We start from the raw sequence: 14,094 nt of genomic DNA on the forward strand, positions 1-14,094 counted from the left end.
TCCTGCTGTCTCGGCTCCTTGCGCTAGACCAAGGGGCACTCGGATGGCAAGCCAGGCAGCAAAGCAGCAAAAGCATGGCTGATGTTCAGGGAAAGCACACAGAGCACCACAAGGAAAGCTCAAAAAAGCCTGTTAAAGGCAGTGTAAGAGAAGTTTTTACTGCACACAACTGTGTTGCAAGGTATGAAGCTTGCACAGTGTCTCTTGGGGATAGCAAAAGGTGAAATGCTGAACCCAAACCTAATTTGCTATCAAATTCACGTTTCTGCTTCAAGCCCACAAAATCAACTGTGAGCAATGCTGGCAGCATTTTCACCGAAACAAAAGTATTTTTGATGAAGCTCTCCAAACCAAACAATAAATACCTTCTCCCTAGGCTGAGTGTAAAGAGTGTAAAGGCTCAAAAACTTCAGCTGAAGTAGTTTGCATCTGGTGAAGTTATAGACTTATAGACAGACAGAATCACAGAATTGCTCGGTTGGAAAAGCCCTCTGAGATCATCACGTCCAACTGCTCCTGTCTACCCCCTAAACCATATCCCTAAGTACCTCGTCTACCTGCTCTTTAAACACATCCAGGGATGGTGACTCCACCACCTCCCTGGGCAGCCTGTTCCAGCTTCTGACGACCCTCTCAGTAAAGAACTTCCTCCTTATCTCTAACCTGAACCTCCCTTGGCACAGCTTGGTGCCGTTTCCCCTTGTTCTATCCCCCATCACCTGGGAGAAGAGACCAGCACCCACCTCTCTACAACCTCCCTTTAGGTAGTTGTAGGGTAGGTAGGGTAGATGTGTAGATATATAATATAGATATATTATGGAGAATGTCAGATATAATTCATTAGGAGCTTTCTTCTAGGCAAGAACTCTATTGTCTACAGTATCCACACGTGTGCAAACGTATACAAAAAAATACAGAACAACTCCTTGTGCCACCACTTATTGCTGATCCAGCAATGCTTGTATTGGAGGATTTAACAACCAACCAAGAAATCTGAGGCTCTTTGCTCTTTGAATAAGACACGATGTGGGTAGGCACTGCGTTCAGAGTCCTCTGAGAGCCTCACCTGTGATGTGTCGGGTTATTTCCTGCCCAAGAACTTAATTTTTGTAAAATGTTAACAAGTGTCATGAACACTTATTAGAGGTGTGATTTAAATGCAAACATTTGCTAGAAGTCAGAATTACAAGAAAGGTAACAAAATTCAAATTCGGTATTTGTTGGATACCATTATGAAATTCAGTCATCTCTCAGTATACTAAAGTAATAAATAAATCATTTACTTCCCACCTTCATCTTTTACATAATTATGATAAATTCTAACTCAAAGGTGTATGTCAGAGGCTCGTAACCTCTGGTTCTGTAAGGAAAGCCTTTTCAAGTCTTGAACTTCTAGCATGGCTACAGAATAGACGTGCATTTTCAAAAATTAGGCCAAAGGAGATACTGCATCTACAGCACTGTGAGAAACAGCACACTGAAGATACTGATCTGCATGAATATTAACCCTACAATCAGTGCAAGGCACTACGGAGCACTCCTGCTGACGCGCGCAGCCACTGCTGAGGTAAGGAGATGCTCCACACACACTGCGACGTGCACCCATCCCGGCTCCAGCAGAGCTCAAAAGACCCCGCACTCTGCTCTCATCCTCCCATGCATGCAACCGCTACTCTTGAAGTTACATTAAATGATCCAGGCATATAAGGCAGAAAAAAAAATTAGCTGTCAGTGATGCTAGGGGGACCCTCTTTTAATTTGTATTGTATCCCACTTGTCACACGACATTCCACCTTTTACTAAAAATAACGCTCTCCAGTCAGCAACAAAAACGTGCTCTGTCCTGATCTCTACCCCTGCGTCTCGTTGTGACCTCCGAGCATATCTCATTGATAGGGGCTAAAATTATTCTGCCAAAGGAGGTTCACCCTCTGAAATTGCACCACGAGTATTTCAGATGAGGAGACATCACTTGCTGTGCAGCACAAATAGTTGTCCAGCTTCCCTGTTATTTAAACCCATTCCTAAGGCCAGAAGAGCCTTCAGGTTAGGATTGCTCCCAAAACTCATCAAGAAGAAGGGCTGGGAAACCCAAAGAGAAACAACTATTTTTACAGCAATCTCACTAAAACAGTGGCAGGGCTGGGGCACGGGAAGAAGACGCACATATGTTCTCCTTCATCTTTGTGTTAATTCACTGACTTTGCCATCACCCATTCTCTGCGTTTTCTCAAGTACTTTCCACCCGCTGTAAGTAGCCCAGCAGATGTTTTAATATCCTGTGCCTGTCATAAAATGCAGGAACACGGGGTGACAAAGCAGAACATGCAGTTCAACTATTAAGCTTTGCTTGTATAAAATTCATTAGCTACACCTTTCAGCCCCAGGCGATCCAGGGAACTGCCAAAGCAGTGTTTCAGCAGCCCTCTGCTCGCTGCTGTCCTGAATTTCACCTGGCCAAATCTTCCCGTGTTCACAAGAAAGGGTGCCTGCCAATGCTCCAGCTAACTGCTTCGATTAGGGATTATTTCTCCTCCTCACACTCCTGTGAAGGAAAAACTGTGACATCTAGTGCCAGTAGGGAAAATGACACATTTGACATGGACATTGCTGAGACTGAGATGAAGGGTAACGTGGGATGTTGCTGCAGGCACTCCTTACACTCACTTTCTCCTTGTCCTTGAAGATTAGTTGGGTCTTATCAGTGCCTGGTGCAGTCCCAGTGCCAGAGGATCATGGTAAATTGTAGTCAAAATACATAAAGTGCTATAGAAAGCATCAGAATGCCCAGCTCAAGAATGACAAGTCATGTATTGAGTTCTCCAATAGGCTGAGGGAATTACCTTTTCACACTAAGATTCCAGCTAATATGCTGATCTTCAGAACAAAGCTGCCTTCAACAGGCATTTGAAGCAGGTGTCACTACATTACAGGTCCTGTCTTCAGCAGAGCTACTGCAACTAAGACCTTTTAAAATATCATACATATTGCCATACACTTCTGAACTCTAACCCTGCTCACTTGTCTGTGTTTGCACAATTTCTGGCTCTTTCCCCATATTAGCACAGCCACGAAACTACAGAGCAACGTCAGAGGCTGAGCTGACAGGTGGGACAGCAGCGAGCACCCGAGGCAAAGGGCTCCCAGAGGACAGCCATCAGCTCTCCTAAACAGGCAGGGAGAGGTGCTGCATCCTTTCAAACCCATCCCTCCCAATATCAGGGATCTCACACCTCTACCTCACAGGCCCAATGAAGATCTTAGCCAGAAACATGACAAAAAAAAGCCTTCCACTTATTTAAAGAAAAATTCAGCAGTATTGTTGAAAGTCCTGCGCTATAATTGAGATAAGCATCCAGGCTGTGGTATGAACTTAAAATTGTCTTCTTAAAGACATTTTAGAGTAAAATGCATAAGATTACAAACAACTACAAGTGGATTTTTTTCTTCTCACCAATCTAAACTCTGCATTTCAATGGTCTGTGTCTGTCTTAAGAGTCAGACTGGAAACACATTGAGCATCCACCTTCTAGTGCTTAGTTCTTGATACACTCACAATTTTACATTAAATCATACTCCATGTGTCTTTACTCAGGAGCACTAGAAGGGAGCTATTGACTGGTGTTTGATTCTGCTGATAAAATACTGACTTCTTCAGCTCTCTTCTATGCCTGCTGCCTCTGAGAATTATTCACTACTTGTTCCCAACTTTTTACTGTGGCACATTCAGTCCTGTCAAGGATTTTCACTGACTGAAATCCTGTGGCAGTAGACAGAGCTTATCAGAACAGCCTCACATGGAAGCAGAGGTGTCAAAGCAGCCAGACTGGTAATAGAAGACACACACACACAAAACCCCAAATAAACAAAACAAACAAACAAACACCAAAACAAGAGTAACTAGAGACCAGGACACAGTTCACAAGCTGAACATGAAGGATCCAACAGAAGCCATCTAACAGAAAGCCCCAGGCAACACCCAGGATCCTGTCTGCAGTCCAAAGAGACAGCAGATGTGCTTCAGGAGGAGCTCTGGCTGCACCGAGTGGATGAGAGGTTGGAAAAAAGCCCTGCATTAGTGATGTCTACAGTGCCGCAAGAGCAGGTGGCAGGGCCAGCGGCGCTGCAAGCTCCCTCGCGTGGCCATGACGAGGCAGAGGATGCTCTGCTCAGAAGGAGCAAGCACTGCCTAGGAATAAACAGCAAGTTGCATTTTCATGGTCCATTAAGTCCTTGGCTTCTTTGTTGAGACTACTAGGAAAGAGACAATTACTCCAAATGAGGTGGTGGGCTATGTGAAGTGGTCGCAAGTAGAAAAAACCCTCTTGTATTGGGAAAGGTCTTGAGAATTCCCATTTCACAGATTTTTCTGCAGACACTGACATGTTAGCCCAGAACACTGTTGGCAAACTCTGCAAGGACAGGAGAACCTCAGCTTTGAGCTCCTACTCTGCCCGATATTAAAGCAGGGATTGCAGCTTCAGTTGTTGACATCCAGCTGAACACACTGACCACAGGTCTTCTGGATTTTATGCTGCTTTCTTGATTTCAGCTGCTAAAACAATTAGGGCACTCAGCTCAGCCGAATGCTTTCAGAGGAAGAGTGTCTTGATCCCTTTTCACAATGGGAAAATGTCGCTGTTCATACTGTGCAGCACAGCTCCAACGGGAAAGACAAGCCCTACCTCAGAACAGCTGGCACCACGATGGCACAGCACCCACTTGCAATGGAAGGAACCTAAATGCACTAAACACCAACGGTATTTACCACAGTCACAAGCTTTCAATGGAAATTTCCTCTTCAGTAAAAAACACATGGATGTACAACTTCTCCAAAGACTTTGGATTCAGAAAATCATCAGCTTTTGCTGGGAAGAAAGATTAAAATAAATAAATAATAATAATAATAAAAAGAAAATCACATTTACTGGGAAAGTTCCTACCATGCACTCCTGCCTCACTGGGGTCTGAACTGGAAACAGCTCACACCTCTGAGGATCTCTGGGCCATAGGCTCCATTGGGACTGACCATTAAGGGTTACAAACCAAAATTGGGGGAGTGCTGTATAACATAATATCCAGCACTTATTTACAAATACAGAGACTTTTAAAACATATTTGTCTAAATTTTCCTCATAATACCCCAAAGTAGTCACATCTTACCAGGATATGAACAAACCAAAGCAGTGCAAATCACCGCAAAGCTTGGGAACCTTGACTTCCCTGCTGTGCTCAGCTCAGGGATCGTCTCCCCTGTAACACGAGTTTCAGTATATATGGGCTTCTGGCATTTTGAAGTCACATACATCTATCTGAGGACAAAACTTTTCCTTATCAAATTCAGCCAAGTTTAGAGAGCCAAGGAAATGTGCCATATTTTGAGAATGGTTCACCATTGTATCATATGGAAGAAGTGCAGAACCAATTAATATTTTCTCCTGCTCTTTGCAGCATGTCTTCTCTTCCCATGCAATACTACCAGCTACTGCCACATAGATGGATTACCCCAAGGATCTTTGCTTCCTGGCAGATAAGATGCTGTACTCCTCTGCCCAGATGCTACGCAGACTCTCAAAAAAAGCAGAATGGATCCACTTACAGCCTTAACAAAGAAAAGGCTTATGCTCTGAATTTATCTAGCATCCTGTCTCTCCCTTCTCCACCCCTGCAGCCGTCTTCCTTGGAAAGAGAAACTTGTGAAAATTTGTTTCTTCAGCTGAACCGAATTCAACTGTAAAAGCCTAAAGTCAGCTCATCCAGATAAAGGAAGCGCAGCACAGAGGAATGGATCTGTTCAGCAGCTCGTCATCTCCTGAATGTCACTTGTCCTTCAGGCTGCTGCTGGCACCTCTTCCTCAGTCTGACCACTCTCACCTGTGAATGAGTGCTACTGTGTGCAGCTGCTATTGGTAACAGAATTCAATGCCAAAGCCTCAAACCTCACTGCAGCTGCACAACAACTCGTCCAGCCGCAGACGGGCCGGGCCTGGGCTGGCAGGCCAGCACTCCCAGCTGCGAGCTCCACGCCTCCGGGGAGGCACAGAGCACATCCTGGGCCCCACCGCTTCCCCTGGGCTGGGATTTAATCTCTGCAGCCAGGACCCTCGCCTCATTTCTGGGGAGTCTTTAAAAAGCAGGTTAGAGTCTGCCATGGGCCTCCACAAGAAGTGATCTTCAGCAGCCAGACTGAAAAATGTGGGGGAAACATCGTATTTTCCCTTTCTTAATTTCACTTTCCCATGACTCAACCCCTCAGTGTAACAACCACAGGGGCATGGCCTGAACCTGTGCATTAGATACCACCACCATGCACACGACAACAGCGACGCAGTTTCTCTTCAGACTGAGCTCAACAAAGTCTACCAAGGGTTAAAAAAGCTCCTAATTTTTTTGGTGGTCTTTGGGTACAGAATATCTTATAATAAGACTATTTGTATTCATACTGGCAGAGTAAACACTACATGTTCATGCCCAGGCAGCTCTGTGCTTGTAATTTCAGCAAGAACAGAGCGACATCCCTGAGGGACTTTACTATTTCCCCAGCCACCATCCACTCAAATGCTGAACGAGAGCAGAGAAAGATGATGGCATAAGCCTCCACTGCACCACAGCCTCGGCTTTCACTAAGAATGCAGGGAATAGCTCATTTCAGGTTTAATTAGACTAGTTAAAACATTTCTCCTACAGGCCAGCAAAAGGCAAGGACATAGTGCTCCCGTGGTCACCATTTACTAAGTTCAATTTGAGAACATCATATTCAAAATCTTCCCCTGACAAGATATATGCAAGTAAATAGTGATGAAAACCCCTATTTCCTCTCATCACTATACTTGCTGTTTTTGAACAAAGCTTCTGTAAATCTTAAATTATGTATCTAGTAAAAGGTTCTAGTTCAGTGACACCAAGGAAAAAAAAAGGATACCACCACTTCAGATTGTTCAAATTTAAATTACTGCAGGAACTTAACATTGACTCACTGAGTCTCACCTAGTCCAGGCAAAATAAAAATAAACACATCTTTTACTAGCTAGCTTTATTCTTCAGTCATTTCAATGCTGCAATCTTTGGCTTGTTAATATAATGACAAAAAAGCCCACCACAAGAGAACAGCCCCCTCCCACTGGAGCTGAAGAAGTAACTCTGTTACCCCAAGAGCGTTAGCTGGTTGTTGGTCTCAAGTAAATCATTCACTAGAGGGGGATGTTGCACACACCTTGCCAGCGCGCTACACAAATGCTGCACGGCAAGTATTTAAATGGGAAGCATAAAATTGGTTAGAAAACATTTCTCTTTAGTCTTGTAAAACATATTTTGCTCAAATACAAACTCCAGTTACCTGGAATAGCTGAATGAGCACTTTTTAATTATGACAGAAAAACAGAATAGGCACGGGTTTGAAATGGAATCATCATTTACTATGGAGGTTAAAATACCCATTGTATGGAAGGTATTAATTTCTAATGAAACAAAAATCTCATTTTCAAGAGAGAGATTTCATCTGTGCAAGACTGAATGAATAGATTTTGTGCCTGGCTGGTAAATTTTCATTACAATTGTCAAACCTCGTCCAAAACACAATGTACTGCAGGACACAGAAAGCAAAGTAGCGTTAAAGAAAGTGCAACTTGCCTCATTTCCTCCCGGCAGCCTGTTCATATGCACGAGCTGGCCCTGATCGTCCAACACCAATTCAGTGTACGTAAGTATGTCAGAAGGCAGCGGCGGGGTTGGCAGGAACGCATGTTCATTCATAGACTCCCAGAGTTTAATCAAAGACTAGAGGATGAAAAGATAAAGTCTTGTTAAGAACGTCATCTGCAAATATTTTGATTCAATCACTGTGACTTATTATTAGGAGAGGACACTCTCAAATATCTCTTCTCCCAATTTGACTGATGATATTCGGTGGCTACCACCTGGGAATTTAAACTATGAAACACGGTTTCACTCAAAGTAGTGTAATTCAAATTATGTGATTCAGGATAGAACCCAGCAAATCAGATACGCAGTCAATTCTGCAACTCATTAACACTTTTAATGATGTATGAGTCCCACCCCAGGAATCATCACCCCTGCATTGTCCAACCCTTTAGGAAGGCTGGATAACAGGGTGGGAAAACAAGGAAACATAAACAACAAAAGGGAAGATCGTTTCTATTTCAGCTTCTACTCTTTGACTTATTGATGGACCTACAGCAGCTCTGTATGAAGAGTCCTAATTACTCTCCAAGTAGACTCAGCCCATAGACCCTGGGGGACCATCATTAGCCACTCCAGGCCACTTGTTTCTCTGACAAGCAAGGACGGCAGCTGATAGAAGTGCTTTGCAGGTACAAACATCCAGAGCAACCCACCAGGTCTTAAGAACACTTACCTGCCGAAACATCTCAGGAATATCATAGACATAGGATGTCCCTAAAGACTGTGCCTGGAATCTCTTGGACTGAAGCAGGTCTTTGGTCACGTACGGGGTGTTGATCAGCATCCCATGAAGTGGTCCCTGTTTATCTCCATATGCCTGGAACATAATCTGCAGCACAAGACACAACCAATTACTGCTTAATCCACTGGTTCCACGCACCTATCTCATCCAGACTTCCCCAAAAATCACCAGGCTATTCCAGATAGATGAGGCTTGTTTCTGTTCTCTACAAATATGTTAATACCTGCATATCCTGGAACACCGTGCTTCATCATGCGTTACTGCCCTTTGGAGACAGAGCTGGACCATTACTGCACGGCTCTGAGTATCACTGACTTATTACCATATCACAGCAGAAAGCAAAGTGAACAGAGCCACATCCCCACAGAAAAAAGCCTGTGACTTAGATGCCTTCACTTGCACCAGTATTTCCCCTGACACCGTATCTATGCCGATGGATTGCGATAGCTGGGAGCAGAGAGGAGAACTCTGTTATTTATGTAGTCGCACAGCACGGTATCCGTATCTCCACTGACTGATCACGAAAGCTAGGTCAAGACTTGCATATGTCATTTGGCTTGAAGTTTTGATATTATAAGTTTAAAAGATTTTCCCAGAGTAGCAACATGAATTATCAGCTGCCATGCTTCATGGCACTATATATTCCACTCAGCCAGGGCTCTGAAGGAAATCTATTTCAACAAAGAAACAGGAGGAGCACTGCTTAACTGGGACAACCCTGCACAAATGCTGCTTAATAGAAACACGCCTGACAGAAGCAACCAATGAGGCTGTTTCTAACACAATGGTGATCAGATCTGATGTTACAAATTGCAGATCTTTTTCTAATTGAAGGCAAATTAATTGAAGAATTCCACTAAAGATAAAATTCAGTAAGTAAAGCCTATTTTAGTTTTTAGATTAAAAACAGCAGTTCACACTTTCTTCACTCTTCACAAACGTTGCTTTGTGGAGTTGCTTCTTCAGTGGGAGAAACATTTATTCAGGATAAAAAAACATTTGTGACAGTGCCTGTGTTAGGATGTTCCTGTACTCAGGGCCCAATTCTCCATTTTTCAGAAGTCATGAAAGCACACAGCACATCAGTGATGTCTGAATTCTTTTAAAATAATTCTCTATGTTCAACATAACCCTCTGAAAATGTAGGAAAATACATACAGTTCTGAACCAGTTCTATAAACCTCTGTCACGAGGAGGAAGATCTACAAAGTCTGCAGGCGTTAGATTTTTAAGACAAACCTTCCACCCAGCTACTCAAAGAGTCAATTGAAATAATTCCTATCTGGACAATTTTTCAACACAACTGGTTTAACAGCTGGGTGAGTGTAAAATTAAAAAAAACAAACGTTGGAATATTGCTAAGAGCTGCACACACACAAGCACATTCTCCTAGCTTTAAAAACACAAAGCTCACCAGAGAAGGAGTTTAAAGAGGAAAGGTGACCTTCGCAAATGACTAAAAAAGCTCAAGTGTTAAGCTCAGCTACTGGAGATTATTAAAATGTCCTTTTCTTCCCTCATCGCCACTCAAAGGCAGAGGTGAAGCAAAGCATACAGACACTATCTGAGCTAGGATCTTCAGAACCGGCCGGACTGCACGGCGAGGCAGCTGGCTAGAGAAATTTCCATGGAGAAGAGGGAGAAAAAAAAGGAGACTCAGCACTCTCTGTTCAACACTAACGATGCCCAAGCGATTTATTTTTCTGCTACTACTGCAGGGCAGAGAGATTATTACAGAGGGAGATGTAAACATTTCTGTATTTAAATATTTTTCATGCGTCCTATGCTCCATGTATTTTAGGATACGTAGGTATTTCAGTTAACCACACTACTTCTAGGCCATGAAAAGAAGAAATATCAGAATAGCCACAACTATTACAAAAGAGCCCATTATGGTTCATAAAAGTGATATAAAAGCATCTTCAATAATTTTATATCATCCAACCCAGGTCATTCCCTACATCTTTAGAATTTAAAGGACAAGTTCACAGATTTTCTCTATCCACTCAGGGAAACGTATAATTAATATTTTTTATCACGACCTACAGGATGAGCACCAACAGTGATTACTTTTCTATTACTTTTTCAAGCACTCTGCCACAGAGGAACACAGACGTACAAATGACTGAAGGTACGCACAAAACAATCCTAAGATACGCGCTTTTACATCACTGACTGCATTTTGCACACCTATTGCAGGATTATCTTTACATTCTTCCTCCTTTGGCAAAGTTGAATGGCAATTTCATATTGCCTGAGAATTCCACAAACCACAGAAAAGCTTCATCAGACATAATGTGTACCCCCAGATAATCTGCCCATCAATAAATGGAGCGATATGGACCCGTACCTGTGCTGTTCTGGAGTCTGTCACTTCTTTGTACAGGCTGATGTCCAAATAGTAGCCTGACTCATTGGTCAAGAAGAGACGGATGGGAATTGCCTTCCCAGTCGGTGTCAACCGAATGTTGATCTTCAGCTCGGCTTGGAGGACACGGAGTTTCCACAGGCGACTCCCATAGCGCATCACCATGCTCCGCACAGATTCTTCAATCTTAAAACACACAAGAAGAATTTCCCTCCCCTTTCTGGTCACATCCACCTCTTTGTCACGCCCCCATCCCACCACTGTAAGGTCCTGCTCAAAGGGGCACTCCAGCATTCAGGTGAACCTCACAGAAGAGCAGAGATGGAAGCACCAAAAAGCAGCACGTGCCCAGTGCTCTTCTGGGACCTTGGTGGCCCGTTCGTTCTCCCCTTAACAGACCTTGAGACGTGCAGGAACTGACCTCAACCTGGGGACTACTGAGGTAGGGGACGGCGCTGGGTCCACATCCCTTTTTCCTCCCAGCACATCACACCCCAGCCATGCCCATGGCTTCCCCTTCATTTACCTTTCCTCCTGCAGACACAGCTCACAGCTAAGAACTACAAAACGCAGGCAAGTGAAATCCTTGACAAACAGTTATGTAGCACTTATACGCACAATAATCATGTTTCACCGCACATGCGGTACGGGGCTTTAAATCACCAAAGCAATTACTACTTGGAGCTTGGCCTTCTGGTGTTCTATTAAACTTTGTAATATACTACTGTTGGCAAATAGCACATATTAAAATAAGGCAATTTATAGTCTCTTTTTAACATTCTTTCAAAAAATAAACAGTCTCTTTTCCACAGCAGCTCAGGAAAAAGTCACGGTGCACATCTGAGGGCAGCCTGACTTCCACGGGCTGCATATCCCAGCTTCTTCAGACCTTTCTGGGAGCTGAAGGTTTTGGATGCACTGAGAGGGGATTTACTCAAAAACTACATAAGCCACCAATTTTTAATCATGATTTAAAAGTCAGCAAGCAAGAGACGGTTATTCTGATAACCAATTCATCTTTTTAAACTTTTCAGTTATTCTCATAAGGAAAGGTCAGCTCTCATCTTTCGGTAACCATGAACAGAATGTTGATTTCCAACTAAATGCAGCCTTTACAGTTTATTTGGGACTTTCTTTGTGGTGGTTCTGCTAACCAGAAACATGCTTTATGCCTAAACACTTTCATTTATGCACGTACAAAGCTTAATGTTCATTTATTTATAATGTTGATCTCTGCGGTTTTGTATCGGGGAATGAAAATGAGGCACTTCTTTTTGTAGCTCGATTTACAAATTCTTTTTAAGTTCATGATTTGTCTCACGTTTTATTTGGATAGAATCTGGACTTCTGTGACATTTAAAGCTATTTCCTTATTAAAATTGTTCATCTCAAACACACGACAAAAAAATAAGTTTAGTTTCAAACGCAAAATTTATTTCTAATAAACTGTTCCTTAGTTCACACAGAGGAAGTGAACTCCACTGTCTGAAGGACAGCGTTACTCCACTAAAAATATGAACTCTCCTAGTTCTGCAATCTATCTTACATTTAATACTGACTCACAGATGGAAGAAAAACCAGCGCTTTCTTCCTTCTTCATTGACAAACAGGTTTCTAACATGAAACAAACTAATTGCTTGCATTAACTAGCTAAAATAAAAATATTCTCTCTACTTTTGAAGGGAAGTTGGTTTAACAGCTCAATGAGCAGTCTCTAGTTAGAAATATCCATTAGTTATGTGACAACACTTTCTTTACTGAAAAGAAAACCTCCAGTATTCATACACAGAGTAAGTAAATTGGCTCTTGTGTTACAATTTCTAATACTGGTCCCCAGTTTCTTGTGCTTTCTGTTACAAAATGGCTAGTAGAAACTGCACGTCATTCACTGAACAGTATTAAAATGTAATCACTCAATAGGTAAACTTGCTTACAGAGCATAGCATAAAAAGACACCAAAATAGCATTTAACTCTGATGAGCCAAGCCCAAGGAAAAAAACAACAATTCAGATCTAGATGTAGACCATACCTTAGATGGGTCCATGATGACAGTAGGCACAAAATTTAAGAAGATGTGATTGCAGTCAGTGCGCACGTTGGTGTTATTGAATGCCACCTCCAACTCATCCATGGCTTCCAAAAGCAATCGCTCTCCCTCGTTTTGCAGATACTCAAAGGAGGCTTCCTGCCAGATATTGTCAACAAATAATTTCCTTTCTACTCAAAAATCACAGTCCAAGAACACAATGTTTGAAAAACTGCAGAAGGACTTGAGCAAGCAAATAAGCTACATTAGTTTCAGCAGATTGTGCCACCTTGAAACAGATCCATCCCAATCACAGTGCCAGTATTCCCACTGGCTGGATTCACACACCCAGCTGACTCGAGCCCTCATTTAGGCCAGCATAAATGTGAAACTAGAGGCACCAAACCATTATGCCAGTAGTGCAGGAGAAACAACTGTTGCCTCAAAATGCAAGCATTTCTGACTGTCCACTTGGGCTGAAGAAAAATCTCCTTGAAGCCCAGGAACATTAGGGCTTTGGAGATGTGCTTCTGCAGAGCCAGCACTGGCAAAGGGAGGGCACACATCCACAGGACTCTATGCAGGTAACATGTCTGCACGCAGGTTCCTAGGATGGTTTACAGTGTGACAAAACTTAACAGGTGACAAAACTCACCTTGGTAACCAGATCTGAATGCCTTATAATGGCCCTCACAAAGAACCTGTAGTCTGTCACTTCTGTTCCCACTTCAACTTTAGCTGCTCCCAGGTAGAGATGCATTTTGTGATTGGCACATGGAATGGCAGTGAGGTCAAAGTTTCGCATTCGGTTCAACTCTAGCTGAAAAGCCAGAGCTGGCTCCAGATGACGGTAGATCCTATCTTCCTCAAACTGGAGGCACCCGGTGTCATACAGGTAGAAAAGGGAGTAAAAGAGGAAGGTGGGTTAAGAAGCTGAAACACTGAGGATGGGAAGAACTAGACAACACCTATTATGAAATTTCATATTTAATTAAGTAGATAACAATGCAAATTAATCCATCTCCAAATTTTCTGTCTGATGCAGAGTCATTAGCACCAAGGGATGCACTGAATTTGTTGAAATACTGAGCGTAGGAGACAAACTGCAAGACAGCAAGTTTTCAAGCTCATCCTCCCCCCAAAACCCTCTTTTCACAGAAATCAAAAAGTTGCTGTTGAATCACTGTACTGCTTCCAACACCCCCTTGTTATGCTGTCACTAAAATCCTCAAAAACAAAAGCTTCAGGTCAGGCTG

The 14,094-nt window shown here is 42.9% G+C and overlaps 1 protein-coding gene across 1 annotated transcript in view; it reads right to left on the reverse strand.

The window, feature by feature from the left end:
- The window catches only part of ACACA (acetyl-CoA carboxylase alpha), a gene marked incomplete at its 3' end in the record, with an annotated part of 81,053 nt that overhangs the window by 7,326 nt on the left and 59,633 nt on the right, over positions 1-14,094 (reverse strand). The window contains exons 34-38 of the mRNA XM_010190908.1: positions 13,494-13,709; positions 12,842-12,997; positions 10,794-10,997; positions 8,375-8,530; positions 7,630-7,776 (exon numbers count right to left, since the gene is read on the reverse strand). Of these exons, the coding sequence (XP_010189210.1) occupies positions 7,630-7,776; positions 8,375-8,530; positions 10,794-10,997; positions 12,842-12,997; positions 13,494-13,709 (879 nt within the window). The remainder of the gene's footprint in view (positions 1-7,629; positions 7,777-8,374; positions 8,531-10,793; positions 10,998-12,841; positions 12,998-13,493; positions 13,710-14,094) is intronic.

The sequence above is a fragment of the Mesitornis unicolor genome, unplaced genomic scaffold (assembly GCF_000695765.1).
Source record: "Mesitornis unicolor isolate BGI_N332 unplaced genomic scaffold, ASM69576v1 scaffold11718, whole genome shotgun sequence".
In the NCBI taxonomy this organism is placed as follows: domain Eukaryota; kingdom Metazoa; phylum Chordata; class Aves; order Mesitornithiformes; family Mesitornithidae; genus Mesitornis; species Mesitornis unicolor.